Genomic DNA, 19,843 nt, shown 5'->3' with positions numbered 1-19,843 from the left:
CAAAAAAGAACTCGAAGAATCATGAGTCCAATACGTATACACCAAACCGCCGCTCCCGATCACAGGCAAATCCGCTTACCTGGAAGACATTAACAGGCACCGAAAGTCGACACAGATAAAAGCTATGTCATAGCATAAGATGTCTTCTACTGCCCTCAGCCTCAAGGTCAAGTCCACTTAGTTTATATACAAAAGTGCGTCAGGAGTAAATTGGCACGCACGGACAACCAAAGTAAAATGAATTCACGTGAACAAGACTGATTCGTTTCGAAACTCTCTGTGCACACTGTGGAGGCTGATGAGTTGTGATGCATAGGGCCTCACAAAATGAAGTTAGTTTTGGGTGACGGCCACATACCGACATACGGAACGAATCTTCCAGAGTTGTTCGGTCATTCATTTGTATGAGCGACTTTGCGTTAGAATATACTGGATCATAACTTCAACCAGCTCCTTTCAGTCCACTTTACTACGTTTTATATTCAGTCATGCGCTCCGTTATAGGACGCTGTAGTCTGTCAATTTAAACGTCTCTGCAATCGCCAAAGCTGGTAGACTACATGGGTAGCAGATAAATTTGGAAAACTGGAGTCGCTCCGTCGTTGAATCAAGCTTATTTGGGCGGGACTGCAGCCTCGCCTAAAGGCCATGTTAATTTTTTTTAGCACTGGTGTGTCGCGCGTGACAGCACTATATAGGTAGCTGTCTTTCAGCGGATGAATAATTAGATTCATTCTCTTTCAGCCTCAGGACTGTAATCGTCGGAGATATGTTGTCACCACAGATTTAAAAAAAAGTTTCAGTAGCCGTTAGTGAACAAATGTTTCTTCCACCTTCCAACGTATCTGTGATGCAAACTTCTTATCTTAAGCATTAGGATCTTGATTTAAATGCGTTTCTAGTGGATCGATGGAAGGCTAGTGAAGCGTGAATGTGAATGAGGAAAACTAAAAAACTGGAACAAAACAACGGCACATCTCAAAGTGCATCTTCAAAGTAGCACAACCGAACACGAATGAACATGGTTCAAACTACCAAGAAAGGTTTGTAAAGACAACGCCATCGTGGTACATCAGGTTCATTCCTCCCATATAGTCTACCAGCTTTCAAGCGATCGCAGTGTACAGCGTCTTCTAGCGGAGCGCACGACTGAATATACGACGTAGTAAAGTGGACTCAAACGGGCTGGTTCAAATTGTAATCCAGTATATTCAAACGCTAAGTTGCTCATACAAATGATTGACCAAACATATCTGGAAGATTCGTTCCGTGTGTCGGTATGTGACCGGCTCCCAAAAATCACTTCATTCTGTGGGGCTCTCTGCACCACAACTCATCAGCCTCCACAGTGTGCACAGACAGTTTCGAAACGAACCACTCTTGTTCACGTGAATTCATTTTACTTTTGGTTGGTCGCTCGTGCCAATTTACTTCTAATGCAGTTTTGTATTTAACCTAAGAGGGCTAACTTTGGGCCCAGAGAGAGGGAGCAAAATATTTATGTCTTTATTCTATGACAACCGAATGGATAAGGCGGACGCAGTGAATTGAGGCCGACCGGTTTCACAGATATACTTAGAAGGGAATAAGTACTGGTTCAGGGGTTCTCCCGCAGAGGTGAATCAAGTTGCGATCAGTGGTTGTAATTCATACGTTGAAGCTGGTTGAGAGTAAGCGAAAAGATACGTGTAGACCGTAATCCAATGCTTCAGCGAGTAACAATCCGACCCCCTAATCACAGTACACTAGCCAACAATTGGCAAGTAGTGATTGCAGTTGCTGCAATAGTGATTGGTATGTGGGTGTAAATTCTGCCCTTATTTAGACTGATTTACTGACTGCTAACACCTGCAAACTACTATGACGAAAAACAGGTTCGCCGTCCTCTCAGTTCCTCTTCGGCATAAACATATGGTAGAGCTACATAAGGATTTTTTCTTGTTGTAGAGGACTCCGGCATCTCCCAGAGACAATCATCCGAGATAAGAGTCAAAGCGAAATTTCCGAAACACACATTCAAATCGCCAGTTACTCACGTTCGATTTACAGCGATGCCAGACACAAAAAGCACTTTGGTTTGGCTACGGTACCCAAATTCGATGGGCAATTAAAATCTAACAGGAACATCGCAGCAAAAGCGTTTGTTTGATTCTCTCCTTACAGCCCCACAGATTCTGATCAACTGAAGACTGAGAGGACTAAATCTCCACCAGTATCGGCGGGGTTTTCCGTAGTGGGACGGTTGAATGATTTAGCACGCGGTCGGACCAATCAACTCGGATGGCTGCACACCTTCGTGTGTGTCCGGAACGCAAGATCATGCATGGAAATGCACTTTCCTACTGCCTGTACAAGTTTGTGCCGGGTGCTGTACAAGCAACGCAAGGCACACATTGAAAGCTGTCATCTAAGTAAATGGTTATGGTGATAATAAAGGCCTGTTCGAGACAAGTCATGTTTGGAATTCGGGCTGCTGACAATCCAACACTACTTAGGGGAGTTTATGGGATTTCAAGTGCCATCAGTTTTGCCTGAAATAGCCCTTAAGTTTCAACAAATGCACTCATTTGCATGCTAATCTAATTTTAACCGGAGATTCACACAGATTCAAGCAGAATCTCTCACATTTGTTATTCTTTAAATGAATGTGCTGCACAAGGATCGCCTCATATTTCAGTTGGTACGATATTTGAGATATCATAGTATATTTTCATGGGTATTTTTATGTTTCTGAAAACTCTACCGCAGTCATCAACCGGTTTGGCCCCTCTTAAGAGCTTATCAAATGGGAACAACTCCTAAGGTTTCAGTAATCTCGTGTCCAACTTGACCCCATTTGTACGGAGATTACGAAATACACTGATTTACATGCCTGTTTGGTTTGTACGAGCGACTCAGATGAATTCCAACTGAATCATTCATTTACAAAATTCCTCAGCTGAATGTGCTTCACGGAGATCACATCCTTCTTCGGTTGGGACGATATTCGGGACACCGCGGTATACTTTCTTGTTGGAACACCACTCGGAGTGTCGTCAGGAACCTTCTGAGTAGTGTCACATTCATCAACGTATTTTCTTTGGTTGAGACAGAATAATGGATGTCTTTAGCTAATACTGATGTGCGAAAACAAACAAAAGAGAGAAGTTTGCATTGTAGACTCAATTTATAATTATGGTTACCGGAGTCTTATTCAGGAGCTCGTGTAAATTTTCAGTTGCTGAACCCGAAAACCCAACTTGGTCTTCGGTTTCCAGAAGCGCACTGGTGACCCCTCCCTTAAGCTGCAGCACACAACGTTTCCTAAGATTCTTTTGCGAGAGTATTCAGTAGAGTCTACTATTCACTATGAGTAGTGTCCAACTAGTTCCAAAAATCCTCAAGTAAACTGCTACAAGTTTCGCTATTTCAGGAGCTCTACAACTAACGCGTTATACATTCTAGCGCATTATTTTAATAGAAATTCGCCTGGAAACTGATAAGATTCTATATATGTCAGAGTGTTTGAAATTCGATTCCTCCTCCTCAGCATCATGACGCACAATATCCCAATATCCCAGGCAACAAGAAATTCGTCAAGAAAAAACTGGTGATTTTGCCTTTCGTATACTGAGCTTAAATAAAACAAACTGAGGAATTGGGATGAACTGCAACATACAATCCCTCAAAACGTTCTATGGTCGGAATAACTCCCTACTCGATTCACGACGTCTATCTACAGAGAATGCGTTAACGCTGATAGGTTAGCAAAACTAGCACCACCACGACATGATGTTAGCTGATAATTTCTAAAACACCATTGGCAAGGAACTGGATTCGATTCAGAATTTATTCGTGGTAAGTAGTTTCCGAATTCCTGGAATTTGTATTCACGTCAGATTTATTTGGACAGTCCGCCACAGCTCGCAACAAAGCTCGCAAGTGCAAGACTTGAAATTCGATCCCACTAAACTCCATCAACAGAAAGTGTCCTTGGCCTAGCATGTGGGGCCCGTATGTTGCCAGATAGCTTGCTTCAGATAACTCACGCTGTAAAAATAAAAAAAGTTCAGGTACCATTTGCGTGCGATGTTGTCCGCGCATCGGTTTCCTAGATTCAAAATCCATCACACACAGAGAGGTTCACTGTCAGCGAACTATAATGACGGTGAAATCCAAATATAATAATAGGGAGCTTTTGTTGTAAACTAACCAGAACACCTTCAAGAAGATGTGAATACAAATTCCCCTCCCCCTCCCCCTCCTTACGTGTCTGAGAAATATCCATTGGAATTCAACGGAATATATAATTTTGGAGAGTAATTCAGCAGGTCCAGTCGGCTTTCAAAATGTGAGTTCAATAAATGGCTAACGCATTGTGCATGGAATTTCCAAGATAACTTTATTCTAAATATGAGACCAGCTACGTAAATGGTCTATCGCAAATAAACATCATTCTGATTTATTTTACTACTGGTTGGTGTACAGAAAACCTTCCAAACCGAAAACACTTCTGCCTTTGAAGCAAAGTTTGACGTTCTCACCGCGGGATTCTACTATTCTAATGTGCTACATGACGGATTCACTTTGTGTTTCATCAGTGCCCCTTCGGGAAGACGAATGAGGGCCAGTAACTAAAGACAATTGGGATAACTCACATTCGCGAAAACTGTAATGCTCGTAAGTCTTTGAAGGAAGGAATGTCGTGGGACCGAATTAATGGACCAAACTACTTGAGGCCACAATAAAACGGCTCTGGTGGATTTGTAGTTAGAGTACGGATCATCAGTGGTCTCGCATAAAGTGTCATGTTCCCTTAAGTAATTGTAATGATAGTCAAGTGGAAGTTGCCTGATTGGCGTTTTTTAGTCTCCTGGCCGACTATTTTAGGATGCAACAGACGCAAACTGACTATTCTACAGTAGTGTGCTTGGTTTCTTCAAACAAAGTATTTAAGTGCGGAACCCATCAAGCCCCGGGAATCATCCCATACACACTATAAGTCTAAAAACTCCAAATCTTTCTTAAAATCCGGACGTCCCATTGACCTGGCAAAACTAAACATTTACACTCTGGAAAAGCTTCAAAGCAGGCGGATTTTTAAGTGCGCTTGATGCTCCTTTAATTATTGTGTACCATTTCCCAAAAGAGGGATTCAGGACCATCGTATACTGTTATTGCTTGAAAGTTCACACCTACGCGCCAACGATTTACTGCTCGTTGTTTAAAAGAAAAAGGTCACACTCTGAATGTAATCCACTCTCAGTTGGAGCCCCCTCTATAGGTCCCTCATCAGGGAATGTTTTTGGATGGTCTTGTGGTGAACAGCGAATGATATGCAGCTTAAGAGTAAAAATGTCGTTAAAAAACATCCTACTTGCGCAAACGTAAGTAGTGAATAAACGGCAATCCTACAGTCAAGGCAAAGCTAAGTAAACTCTTGTTTTTTACAAAATATCAAGTAATGTTTTAGATCATTAGTAGAGCAGCATAAGCGACCAGATGCTTATTAATCCAATAAGCGACGAGAAGTTATGCTGTATGTGTACTAAAATGAATCAAATCTTGCGACCTGCTTTAAAGCCTCGATAGGAGAACCCTGGCGTTAGATAAATCTACGAAGTAATTAAAAACCTAACACAACCTTATTAATATTCTACTACCTAAAACTTCTGGAAAGCTCCATAAATGTAATTTGATTAGTTTCAAGCTTCCACTGACAACATACTGTAGAACACACCTTGAATCAGTTGCCATTCCACCAAAGAAATTGATTGGGGCAACTCTGTGGTGTAAGTTTTGCGATAGAACATCGTAGTAGAGTAATTACTTAGAAGCCGGTGAGGACTAAGTGGTTGAAACGGCGAGAAATAGACGACACCGCTGTCTATGAACTCTCAAACGAGCAGCGCTATTGGCGATCTGACTGAAAATATCCCACTGACAAATATAAATTGCTATTATCCTAGATTTAATCTCTTGTAACACATTGATTACGGCGGCTAGGCAGTCATGATGAGTAGGTGGCGGTCAAAAAAATTAACATAAGTTGCTGAGTCTAAATGCACTTTGGTTTATATGGTAGATGTTTGGAGTTTTACTTAACAACGCCAAAGTGAAGAGGGTAGTGCTGGTGAAGCTCGAAAACAAGTTGGATAGGTGAAAGAAGAGGTCTTTAGTAAATTGCTGTAAAATGTAATTAATTACATAGGCATTGTTGTGGGCTGGATTCACCTCGTACAACCTCATCTGCCGCAGTACGTGTAAGACCAAATATAATGAAAAAACTTACAGGGCTGGTGGAACTGTTACGCGAGTAATCGGTTAATCCCCGTCAGTTTCGGAGAAACGCTCCAGTCTTCTTGGGAACATGGTACAAGCGCAAATCAATTAGACGGTATTGTTTCAATGAAATTCAGTCTATATGGTCGAATACCACGTTCTATGACCTCGAACGTGGAAATAAATTTAACTGACTTTTCTTGAGTCGATTGCTAGACCACCCAAATTTAAGTTAGGTTCAGCTAGCAGTGCACAAAGTAGTCCAGGTAGGTGCCTTTTGGCTCGCGTCTGCATACTTCCGTTAGATTAACCAATGTAAATATCACCACAACATTAAATGAGCTGATAAACACAGTGACTGTTTGATAAACCTGATAAAGCGGTTTCTATCGGCGTTCTCAAAGTGCCAGTTGAGACGTGGAGGCTAACCAGGGCACAAAGCTTTTTTAACAGACAACTTCAGACGCAAAACGTAATTCAAATTTTTCAAATTCTACAAAATGAACAATATAATAAATGATTAAAAATGCTGTCAGATCCGGCAGACCCCAGGTTATCCCCAGGGGTTAACAAAATAATAGAATAACAAGAGTAGAATTATTATAATAGTAGTCGTATTAACACAAATGAATAGTAGAACATATTCAGAATCTATTTAGACGATCCTGTGAGAAACAGCACTCTTCAACTTTTTTTTAAGAATTTCTGAGATTTCTTCTCACATAGGTTATTTAGTTAGAATTTCCGAACAAATTATTGTTCTTCGAGCATTAGATCTGAGTCATTTTTAAATTCATGTGCTAGTTTTCAACTCAACTTTGGAATAACTATGAATTCTGACGCGATTGTTGATCTTTCTCTGTCATACATCCTGTAGTGAGACTAGTCGGACTGAATGATGTAGCGATGGCTGTGAACATGAAATGGCTTATTTTAGGCTCCTACAGGAGCCTCAATAATCGGTTTACGTCGTGGTTGTGCTTTAAGCAATGTTTTGTAAAACGAAGCCTGAAGTGCACAAAATCGCGAACGGGTTAGGATCGCGAACTAAGGTATAAAAACGTGTAACAGTTAAAATAGACTGAAATAGTTTTGTAATCAAAGCTTCGCTAGCAAATCGGATGCCTTGAGTGATTTTGAACAATTTAACAATCGAGGGTAGACACTGTCAGAAGCAAAAACTTGGCACACGATCTAAGAAATAATTGGCAGACCCAACTGGCAGAATGTATAATTTGAGAATGTCCTGGTGAAAAGCAATTATTTACATATGCCTTACTCCAGTTACTGTGTACGCTGATGGGCAAGGTTTCACACATTCTATTGTATACTAAAGTGCACTCGAAGACGAAGAACTATTGTGACTTTGACCGGATTGACCAGATTGATTCAGAACCTCACGACTATACGATGAATAAACCCAGGGTTTTACATGTTGTTTTTATGTTTAGGCGAGCATTTCATTTCACCCTGACTCCACTGGATGTGAACGAAAAGTGCCCCTCTGCAGCCATGTTGAACTACGAAAATCGACTCCTAGTATTTTCACTTTGTTAGCGTGCGATCTAGCGAATCGTGAGTTATTCAATAGCTTGCAGACAAACGCGTTTAGTTGTACTTTAGTAACAAAGCCGCAAGGATAAACAGCCCGTTATGGAAACTTAATGACGTCGGGGCAGTTTGAACAGAACTCTCATACTTTCATTTAGGAATTAAGCTTAAAATCGTAATTTTAGCAGATGACATTGTAACATAACCCACATCGATTGAGAACGTCTTCATTTGGAAGCAATGGAACCATGTGGTCTTTATACCCTGTGTTAGTTTTGCTCAGTCACGATCCGTTCTTTTTACTTCTACCAAGAATATACAGTGTAAGGTAGTATATTACCATTTGACTGGGATAAAAAGAAGTCAGAAATATATCAAGCTTCAGTTTGATGTCCGTTTCAAAGGGTACCACATGAATTCGCAAAACATTTGTGATAACTGAAATCGGTCCGTGTTAGGTGGAGTAAGAAGTAATACGTCACTTTTTTAACATGGCGTAGATGACAAATAATTCCCACAGCCATTGTATGTTTCCGTTCATTGCAATTAATTTCGATAGGTTGAAGACATTCCACTCGATTTGACTCGAGCATAACAAATGTATTGGAGAAACTCACCCGTCGGCGATCAGTCTATATTATGTAGACCACGCGCGCTAAATGCGTGTAAGTGTGTACCCAGAGGTTACTTGATGACGATGGACTGATACCCGGAATCAACTTGGAGACTTTGGTTGACATATTGGGTCGAAAGTATTTAAATAAAATCCCAAAAGCATTTGCTAAGTTGGATTTATAAGGCTATATGTGAGAATTATGCTGGCTAGAGTAACCAAATCATCCTCTCTTAAACCGGAAAACTTAAGTCAGCTAGAATGTACTTCAAATTGCCCAGAGTCAGTTAGCATAGACATGGGATTCGCGACCCCACTGTCGAGTGAGAATCCCACGATGCTCCAATTGGAAATGTTGCATAAAGATATTGGGCACATATTGAACAACGAAAAGGATGAGCTGTGTCTAACGGCCAATTGAATTGCGCAACCTGCACTAACGCGATCAGCTCATATGTGAGTGCGTACGCGCGCCCATTTACAACCACAGACAGGCACGTATGAGTACGTCTCTGTGCGTGTGTGTGAGAACTGACTGATGGGAGCCGATAGATAGCGTGTTAGTCCATACAGGTTGGTGTGCGTGTGTGCATCGTGTGGACGGCTATGCTAACCGGCGTGGATTCTTAATTCAGCCAGACTACTATGCACAAAGCTGTTAATTTTCCTGTCTATAAAAGACTGTTGGCACGCGAATATCACATTTTCATAGGCCAAAGCTCATGTTTTGGAATGTCTTAGAGCGTCCGTTCGATCAAACATGGATTGTATTCACCCCAGTTACATTAGCAGTGGGGTGATTGGATTATGCAGACAATATTGTGCGGAAAAGTCAAATGAGTTCTGTTCAATAAAATGTGCTGTTCGGAAATGGTAAAATGTGCGCTGACCTGCACCAAGGTAAGCCGCACCAACCGTATGACCGATTTCTGTAAAAATTTTGGAAATGTTCTTGTACACCAGTCTTGAGCTACTTACTTGTACCTTAGTGGAATAATTGATGTTATCAGAAAAGGGGCATCCTACATCTTTTTTAATATTATCGGCAATTCTAGCTGTCGACACTTGATAAGCCGTGACCGATACCTGACAAATATGTGTACTCTGACTCATAGGAACTAGAGTGCGTTTTGAAACAAAGCCGTGTCCATTCGTACGCTAGCACGAAACGAAGGTTATTATGCCCCGAAAGAGTAATTCAATGTTATTGTGTTGCAAATGCTCAGGACAAAGGATAACGCAACCTATTAAAAGGGTCAAAATCTTACATCCGAATCGTTCAGGTATTGGAATCTAAATCATCTGGGGAACCATTGCTCATTTTGCCAGCAAATGATAGTGCTGGTCGACTGCTATCAAACAGGGGGAATAACATGAATCGGTTTTCAGAGTGGTGTGGACATGGTCACCTACAACCAAAACAAACGAATTTCCCTAATGCCAAAATTCAAACTTTCTGGATATTGTAGGACGATTTCCCAGTAGAGCTGCTTTGACCAACATTTACCACAGTCGACAGCCAACCTCTCCCCCTAGGTGGAGTCCGACAAGCTGTAAACATGTAGAGACAGACCCTGATTACTCATGCGTTAAGAAGGCGATAGAACCTTCGCTTTGAACTAGTTAGTTCACATTTCTCTGAGAAAATGAGATCTGAAGCTATTCTCCTAATAGCGTATTGACAAAATGACACAATTCGGCGGATCGATTTGCATTAAATTTCTCATTATTGTGTTCAATCAATTAGCGCACAGTTTATCTTATGGACTCATCAATTTCAACGATTGTGCTCCTCTAAGCATTCCAGAACTCCACTGTACATTTTTAACTGCAGGTTCTGCTTGAATTAATGGCCAAAATATAACCGAAGGGTTCATAACCTGATAAAATTGGGACATAATACACGAAAATTTTGTCACAAAAGTCCAAAGTAATGATAAAAGTTATTTGGATAAAAGTGCAAAGCACCAAGTTCCAGTGACGTTCCGCGAAAGCATTACAAAAATGTCAGAAGTTGTAAAAAATCGAGGTCTAAGCCCTGTCTTGAACGCCCACAAAACTGAACCGGCTTCCAGCAGTCATCAGGTCATGACTCCGAATAGGTGACTTTTGTCTATAAACAGGTAGTGTCAGTGTGTGCAGTGACATACTGTGGAAAACCAAACGTAAATTAAATTGGATAATCCAATCAATAAACAAAAACTTAAATACTTTATCTATCGCTACCACTTATATGTGACAGCCTCTTCAGAGGTCTAATAACATATTCCCGCATTTTCATGGCCATCCTACAAGAAAGCACAAGTTCTGTCCCTCGGATAGCGAAGGCAAAAATGTCGACCGTTTTATATGGTCCTATTATTTTTACTCAATCACATCCGGGTCAGCTTGTGTACACCGGAAAAATCTCAGCAAACCATCTCATCTCAATCTCAAGCAAGTCAAGAATTAAGGGAATGTTGAACTAAGAGAGTCAGAAAGTGTTCCAACTGGCACATTTAAAAATCATCTGGTTTGAATAATGAAGATTTATTGGTGAAGGGAGTTGTTTCTACCAGGTCTGGGTGAGGGTGAACAATAGTTTTAATTTTATTTACCTGCAAAAAATCTATGCATGGCACTGTTTGTAAACTGCACAGACAATTCAATTTAAAAAATTGTTTAATTCGGGGATACATGATTCTTATGGGGTACCGAGGAGAGGCAAATCAATTTGAATATCAACACTAAGTGAAGTTTTGATGAGACAGTTGGGAACTCACCTCACCAACCACATGGCGACAGAAACTGCATACCTGAACAAGTGTCGCTCTACATGAAACCAGCTAAAAAGTACCGAAAAGGCGTAGTTTTCCCCGAACATATTCTTGTGTTCCACAAAAAATACATGTAGTTTTTAAGGGCACTGTTCCCTGACCCAAGCAATTCATAATCTGCCTGCACTGCGCACCCGCGAGGAATACTTAAACCAACGCATGCCTTGGAAAAAACTAACCTAAATTTCCCAATCAAATTTAGGCATAAGAGGAATAAAAGGCAGTGAGAATACCACCGTAAACCATTGTTTAATGTAAACCACTAGTAACCACTCTTAGAATGAACCAGGATCTATAATTTAAACAAACTACGGTGCTATTTTCCCTAGAATAGGGAGTTTATCTCAAACACTGAAACGCACTGGATTTCACACTGGACGCAAAGGTTGACTAGGTCACTTGTATTCTGCTCCCGAAGAAATTAATAGAATAAAAAATCCGTCAAAAATGTCTACTTAAAGAGCACACGTGACACCCCGAAATAAAAAACATCCGGACAAAAACTGTAGAAGAGAAGAAGCTATCCAATTAGCCTTGGGTTCCTAATAGACCAAAGATGTTATCACAACAAAGTATTAGTTTATAACTCGCATGGATATTTTCTTTTGTGACTAACACATTTGAACCCTTTTTTAAATTTGGCTTACTTAGTTGTGGATCTCGGAATCTGAGCCAAACACAGAGGGTACATTGCAAAAGATTTATCATCAAAATGAGCTTAAATAACTACCAGGCGAGAAATAATTGAAGCAAAATTGAATAATCAGTGAAAGTAAAATGTCAAAAACATGTTTAGACAGATGTTGAAGTTACCGAATTGAGGATGAGATACGGTAACCGTGACAAAAGTTCTACAACCAATGAACAGATTAACGTGCACAAGATGTTTCCCGTTCGTTGTTCTGAATGCCATGTTTTATTGCAAATGTTTCGTTTATTGAATCACGGAAGGACAGGTCAGGCTCAAAATGCAGGCAAGGTTTGAGCGGTCACACTTAAAAAATTACACTTGATGATTCGACGACTATCGTCATCACCGACGGTTTGACATCAGTGTTCAACACTGATGCTTCGATTGCAACGAGCATGACATATTTAAAAGCATCATTGTAAAGAAAAGAACAAAAATGGAAATCGAAGTTAATTCGCGCTGGTTCACTAAAATCATTTCGAGGTATACACACCTCCAGACCAACTTTCAGGCTCACTGGAGACTATCGAGGCCGTACACTCAACAATGAATCGTATATTTTCGTGCAAAATAATCCATGGAGAATAAAACAACAAAAACGCAGAGATTTCGACATCTTCTTTGGGGCCTCCAAAATGGTTTCACCGAAATAATTACCAAGTGGGGGTCTTGTATCAATTCAGTCATTACCTATTTGTGTACCCAAATTCGTTCAACTTTTTCCAGGATGTGAACCGGTATCTAGGTCTGAATCAATCAGTTCCTGTTTACAGAAGTTCCAATTACTTGTGTGCGAGCGTGTAATCAGTAGAGGATTAAGAAGCAGAAAATTATGACAGCCTTATCTTCACACCCCTCTAGGGATTTGTGATGACGCATTCATAGAAAGTATGAAATTCCCTTTACGGCAAACCCATCCAAAAATATTCTAGACGCTTTGTGAAGTGGTTTTGCTGCAATAAACGTGCAGCCTATCGCAATAAAATTGTTAGCAAAGTATAGAATATTAAAATAACCTGAGCTACTAAAACTTTACACAACCAACAAACGGTAAAACGGAATTTGCACTTGAGTTTTGCTTACGAGACTCAGTCACACTTTTGGGTAAGGCAATCTTTTCACGTGTTGCTAGCTGGACACAAGTGATCCCAATTAAATTCAGATAAAAGCAAAATACCTAAATAAACGTAGGTGAAAGCGTGAGAAATTATTCTTGACGGTGCACAAAATAATATGCCCGCTTTTCAGTGCTACTTGGGAACAAAAACCCATCATATTTAAACTGTATTAACTCAAAGTTGCGGCGCGGACACCGAAAGAATTGCGAAGTTTCGGAGAAAACGCTGACGGTAGATTGTTGGAAAGGGGCAAACAAACCATAAAGTTATTCTATTTTAATCATCCAATGCTTTGTAGCTTCACTAGGCAAAACGCAGTCGCGTGTGAGCTACTTTTCATTTCATTTGGTTCAGTACAGAAACTAGAAGAAATAAAACACCCATGAGAACAGTTGGGCATTCTAACTGGGCATTTTGTAGGCCAGTAGATTTAATTGCTTTATTGTCCTAATCGTGACTCGAGCTAACTTCAAAAGGGTAATTTTCCGTTGGCCTGTTATTTACATATTACAGACTGAGAAAAGTAAGCTGGACACATGCATGCTTACACATTAATTGGTCTGGAAGCAGCAGCCGAACGCCACTCCTGTCTCTACTAAAGTATATTTTTAGTCAATCAGTGTTTTATGCGTGGACAAAAGACGTTCCTTCAATAAAACTGCATTACACGACACGCTTCTTCCCTCACGGATTGTGCAATGCTACGTGACAGAAATGTTTTGGAGAACACAGTTGGGAAAATATCTGAGTGGAAATTCTTCGAACGGTGAATGTGGCGTGCAAAAGAATTACCTAATGAACTGATTAAGGATTTTGATATTTGGATGCCGTCAGTTCTGGTTGTTAGCGACTTATTAGCCCACTTTCTGATAGTGTGTGCCATACAGGATCAAACTCAATACTCCAGAGGAAACTAGGTGAAGAAAAAGAGGGAAAATTTACTTAAGCGTAGGTGGAAGCGCATTTTTAAACAGTGGCCAGTAACTCAGCGCCATTTGTTTATATGTATATTTCGCCCATGTTGTGATCAGAACGAATAAATAGGTATGACAATAGGTACTGAAGTTGGTACTGTGTGTCACAATTTTTTAGTTGAATATCGATAGGATAGCACCACCCATGTTTTCACTTTTGTGAATGTAATGGCTTTGTTTTCGAAGAAATTGCACCAGTCACTCCTGAAATTATTTTTTTGTTCAACTCATGCTTCAGAAATGTTTCTGCCCGGACGCTGAGCTGAATGCGCAGAATCAGGTTGGAAAAAACTGCATACATATATAGACGTACACAGGCTTCGCTCTAATATGTCATATGTAGAGGATGTAGTTTAGTGGTTATGAGGCGTATTTATTTATACAAGTACCTCGCTATCGACATCTTAAACTTGCAGTTCACTTTCCAGCGGAATATCTGAAACAAGATCAACGCGGAGAGCTTCAGTTACATTGAATTTTGCTATGCGACTCAGAATCCCTTTTCCGTACCGTATCATCTGGTGTGTTAGGAAACTCGAGGACCGAGGGCAGAACATCCGACAGTCGGCTGAAGGAAGCATCAGTTTGACAATGTACAGAAAAATGTTAGTTGTTCACCTTGAACAGGTATGCACTGGTATGCTCAATAATGTGTTACTTATCTGAAAGAGTTAATAGATTGACGACAACAAGGCCAATCGTTATTTGCCGTATGAATACACGAATTACTTGAATCACAGAAAACAATCCGCTGAAGTACCTTTTAGTTATCAAGCCTAGTAAAAGTGTTTCACCAAGCACGATGGGTCTTTGAGTAGAGAGTAGAACAAAAACCCTATTCTTGAGCAGAAAACAAAGGCGTAACACTGCATATTCATATTTATTTCTCACATGTCGCGTTGGTGTAACATGTGCACATTATATTGTTTTTGGTTGAATGTATCCGTTGCTTTTATTCGCTGCGAATTTCAAGCCAGCCACGAGTACCGCTGTTTGAGTGGAACCGAAATGGGGTCAGTCCTTGGACCAGTCAAGTGCAGCAGGGAACTGTGCTTTGATTCAGTTGACCCAACTGCCTTGCACTAATCCATTTGGTCCCTATCAACCAGCTATACAGACTGGCATGAACGTCGACCAGGTGTGAATGTCGTACTTAAATTGCTTGCTCCATTGTTGTCTGTCAACACTTTTGTTAGGCAGAAAATGGGTTTTTGAGTTTATTCGCAACTGCTAGAAGCGATCCGTGAATCACTCCTTTCGGAAAATGGAAAAACTACAAATTGAAATAGGCAAAACCTTGCAACATCATATTTTACTATCGCGAATTCTATCAACATTTCATCTACTTCATCCCCCTATTACCATGAATAACACAAATGCCAGTTTGCTTGCATCTCCATTGAAGCCCGTACTACGGAATAGTGCAGAATGGGCATGCTCCTAGTTGGACTTTCCAGGATTGTTGACGGTGAATTCAAACCCTCGAGATGCTCTTGCAGGGCCAGAACGCCCATCTTTCTTGACACTGAAGTATAAGAACGTTCCCGAATATCCTCCGGCACACCTCTTTCCTATCACTTTTAAATCAAGCACTCAGTTAAGATGGATTTCGTGGAGTTATGGCTGGAAAAAACGGTAGCAACGGAGTCTACAACATGCTAAAAGAAGATTCACACTTCACTTTGCAGACTCAGTGTCCAGACCCGTTATTATTGGCTTTCCCCGTGTAGGTACCCTAAAAAGGATGAGGTGTAGTCAGTCAAATGAGTGATAGCACAAGCGGTGAAGGAAAGCTCCTGGTCAATAAAAATTTCATAAAGCCCTTTGTTTTCTCTCCGGGTCAACAGAATTTCAAACTGTATTCAAACACACTTAATTCACTAGTCAAAATCCGTTCACCCCTTCTGAGTACTTCAACTAGGTCAAGATAGATAGGTCTGTGGTTTAAAGTCATTTCGGTTTTTTCGTCCTCCTTCTAAGGAATGAAAACACAAGTAGAATCTCAACGATGTGCTTTTTGTGGTATCTGTATTTTGTCGACGGCGCGAGCTTCGCATTGCAATATCGTCGTAATGCCGCACTAGGTTAGTCTCATATGGTACAGCTAAATTAAACGATTTCGTTCTTCAAGAATGAAAGCAGAAATTGTTGCTTTGATTACCACATATAGCTTTCCAAACGTAGCTTCTACCAACATGCATGGTCATCTCTGGTACACTGATGATGTCTTTCTTCCAAGCTTCCTGAATGTGGCCTGTTATAAAACAATCCAAAACTATAAACATCTGGTTTAAGCACCAACGTATGCAGGTGCAGCTGTGATGGTCATCTAGCTCTCTGGCCTGAGAGTTCATAAAAAACGAAGCTGGGAATTTGTCACCAAACCTGGGGCAATTATGGAACTTCGTTTTATTGCGAAGCTCTAGTATAATATTCCGGCTGAAGTGGGTAAAGCAAGATGGATGTTATATTAGAGCGAATGGTCGGATAAAACTAACGCGGTGTGTAGAATCCCCGATGGTGTTATGGTACAATGACTTTTGGCCACTCCCGCAGTCAGGATGTCATTCATTCGGGCAAATAGGTTAAATCTTTCGTCCAAAAATATCTACTAGTTCCTTGAAAATTATAATTCACTCATAATTTCCATTTTTGGGTTATACTTGATCGTCACACTTTAAAAAAAATACTAATGTTTCGTTTTAAGCGTTTGGTGTTTCATGTCTATTCGTGTCTATTCGGTATCATTTCTCCGTTTGAAGCGGACCTTATCGCTTGTGTATGGTTATGTGTGGTTAATGTGAAAATGCTTTATGCCTTTGAGGAAAAAATAAGGTGCCTACAAGTTTGTACAGCATTAAACTAAACACATCTGAGCCTGTTGTCGCGGAAAGGTATCACCAGTGGGTTTGATCCAACGTTCTATGTGCATCTGACCCAACTCAATCACAGCGTACCGCCACAGATGAGCTTTGGCTAGATATTTGACCTAAAACGTGGCAGCATGCTCACTACTGGAATTGGCTGCGTAAGATATCCTGTAGTGTTTCCAATTACCCACAGACAGAATTACATGGACCCAAGTACGCTGAGTTCAACTGGGCTCAAAACACGAAATTCTGCTTGAATATGGTGACCACTTTTTCAGATATATCCTCAACGGTTGCGGCCATAAATAACGTGGATAGAGCTGAAACGTACCTAAACTTTTGATACTTTCAGCAGATTCAGTCATCGACAGCTGTAGAGTATCAGCTACAAAAGGCAAATTTTGCATTCATCTGACAGAAAATTCTTAGACTGTCTCAGCGAACAACAAGCATAAACAAAAACCCAGGAGGGATATTGCACTCGCGAAAAACGTTCAAATTCAAAGATAAACTACTTAAGGACCTAGTGCCAAATACCGAGGACTATTTGCTAGAAAGCAATTTATTCATCGGCGCGAAATGCGTGACGAACACAGACTTCATTGCGATGTTTACACAGCGAGTTGAAAGACTAGCTGCGTATTTATTTCTATATGGTTATATGTACTTGCGCACATTTCTGGCATTCTAGATCACCGATTTAATGAGGTGACACCGATATATTGAGCTACGCGTTCCACTAATGGATAGTGTTGTTTTCATGTAGAAAAATGAATAGTACTGCTACTGAATTCACTGGTGGTGGCGCAGTGAGATACAAACTGAGGAAATTCATCCAAGATTAAATGTGTAATAGAATCAGCAATTTTCCCCAACTGATGTGAAATCTCCTGATAAATCCGTATCCAACCAACTATAGTGACTCCCATTACGTTTAAAAACTACCTGAACAAAGTGCCGGTTTTTCGAAACCCATCTAAAACACAAACAGAGAGAGCCCTGACGGAGCACACAAATAGAACTGCGTTTGATTCGAGAAAGCAATGATGGGAAAGCATTTTAGCTGCATTTTCCATTTTGAAACTCCTTGATGCATGAACTGGCTGCTAGTCGCCTCAGGTTAGATGCTGGTGATAATGGTAAATACCATTGGTAAAACATCACAAGCAAATGACCGGGTCCGGCGGACGATATCCCTATGGTGGTTAATCCACTATTCCAATGATTCGTTTAGCTGAAGAAAGTCCAAAGCTAAGCAAAAGTTATTTCCTTCGAAATAAGTAGAACGGCTGTTCTAGCGACCAAAAGGTTTGAAGATGAACACTAGGAGATTAAGCCAGTATGACAAGCTTCTGGTGTAATACTGCTGCTGCTCATGTTCTGGCTAGGTGGTACGGAAATTTGTCATCTGTAGTATTCCATGCGATAAAAATTCAAAAGCTACGTATCTCCACTGCACAGGAACAAATGCAGTGAATATACCGACAGGCGCACTTACTATGCATAACGAAGCAAAACCCACAAGATCGCAAAATTTAGTTTTCTTGGTAAACATTACGTCCGTTCCGCGTAAATTTCACAATAGGCAACCCTTCATCGGCAGAATGACCCTGTTTGGGTATTCAAGTGGTCATTTTTATTCATCGTGTCGAAGACTGAAATCTGTTAAGGGTATATTCTTTGATATTATCAGATTTAGTATTTTGGATAATGAAGTCGCAGTCCTCATTAGCTGATTGTCTGGATACTAATGGTCCTTATCACATGGTGTGTGCCAACGCGGGCAGGTGATGCAACGCATATTACGAGCATCTGTCCTGTTAAAAACATGCAAAATGCAAAGAAGTGATGCGAAACGCTGACAAAACCGATCAATTGGTCTGGCCTTTGGACGGAATCCCCCCACTCCTAAGGCTGAGAAAAGTCTTCGGCAGCCGGTGACCGGTTTCGTAATCCTTCGGACTCATTAGGTAGGCTCCGTTACAGAGTTTCCGCCATCTATATGTTTCACCAGAACCCAGACTGAACAAAATTTACCACATACTCACATCTGCACACTAATTTACTTTTAATCGAAGAGTCAATTGAACCCAGATATACCTCGCGTCTAGGATGTTCTTTCATTAGGGCTCCAGTAAGGTAATTGTTGAGAAACAATTCACTCCGAGTGGCACGATCAAGTATATAGAATAACTGGATACGATAAATGTGAGTACCATGCGTTCAAATGCATTGGAACTCAAAACGGTCTGTTATGAACGGTCTGTTGCTCAAAAATTCAACTACGCCCATGAGCTATGGGCCTCATCTCTAGTTCTTACTATTGCTCCCAACTTCGCATCACAACTATTCTTCGGTCTGATCACCACTCTGCAATTGGTATCTATTGCAGCAGCGTCATGTTATGACCAGACCGTCAATGGACACAGTCTCACACAATTATTCCAATCCGACTTTTTAGACAGCTGGTTCACTACAGCTGTTGCTAGTCCACACAATTTTACTTAGACTGGTACCACTCACCCCCCCCCCACGGCCTACCTGGCTTCAAATCCTCAGCGATCCACTTCGTCCGTGTACATGAGTGCAAGCGATACGTCGTGAGTATTTTGGCGAAATACACCTTGTCAAAACGGATGATTCTCTGACTAATTTTTCCAACCTGAGAATCAAACCCCTGTTGGGGAGATTACTTCTGCCCAGTATAGCGCCAAAACGCGGGTGAAGTGCAACCTCGGGCCTTTACAATATGTGTTCTCGTACAGTGTGCCCTCAGTCCGGTGACGGAGATGGAGATAGGGCCATCGACGGTTTCTCGCAGCCTCTAAGATCGCGGGTCTACTGAAATAAGCTGATCCACTAAACAATTGCAAACGCAAATGGAGTGGTTGTTAGTTGTCCCATTAGGGGGTATATATTATAGGCAGGGTGGCCGGCGTAGAAATTGAA

At 40.9% G+C, this 19,843-nt stretch overlaps 1 protein-coding gene across 1 annotated transcript in view; it reads left to right on the top strand.

Annotated features, from left to right (window-relative positions):
* T265_10039 (hypothetical protein) overlaps positions 1 to 19,843 on the top strand; it is a gene marked incomplete at both ends in the record, with an annotated part of 147,989 nt that overhangs the window by 25,315 nt on the left and 102,831 nt on the right. The window contains one exon of the mRNA XM_009176290.1: positions 2,164 to 2,411. Coding sequence (XP_009174554.1) covers positions 2,164 to 2,411 — 248 coding nt within the window. The remainder of the gene's footprint in view (positions 1 to 2,163; positions 2,412 to 19,843) is intronic.

This window comes from Opisthorchis viverrini (assembly GCF_000715545.1).
Source record: "Opisthorchis viverrini unplaced genomic scaffold opera_v5_332, whole genome shotgun sequence".
Taxonomy (NCBI): domain Eukaryota; kingdom Metazoa; phylum Platyhelminthes; class Trematoda; order Opisthorchiida; family Opisthorchiidae; genus Opisthorchis; species Opisthorchis viverrini.
Note: the sequence above shows the minus strand (reverse complement) of the source record. Positions and strands in the feature narration are given on the sequence as shown.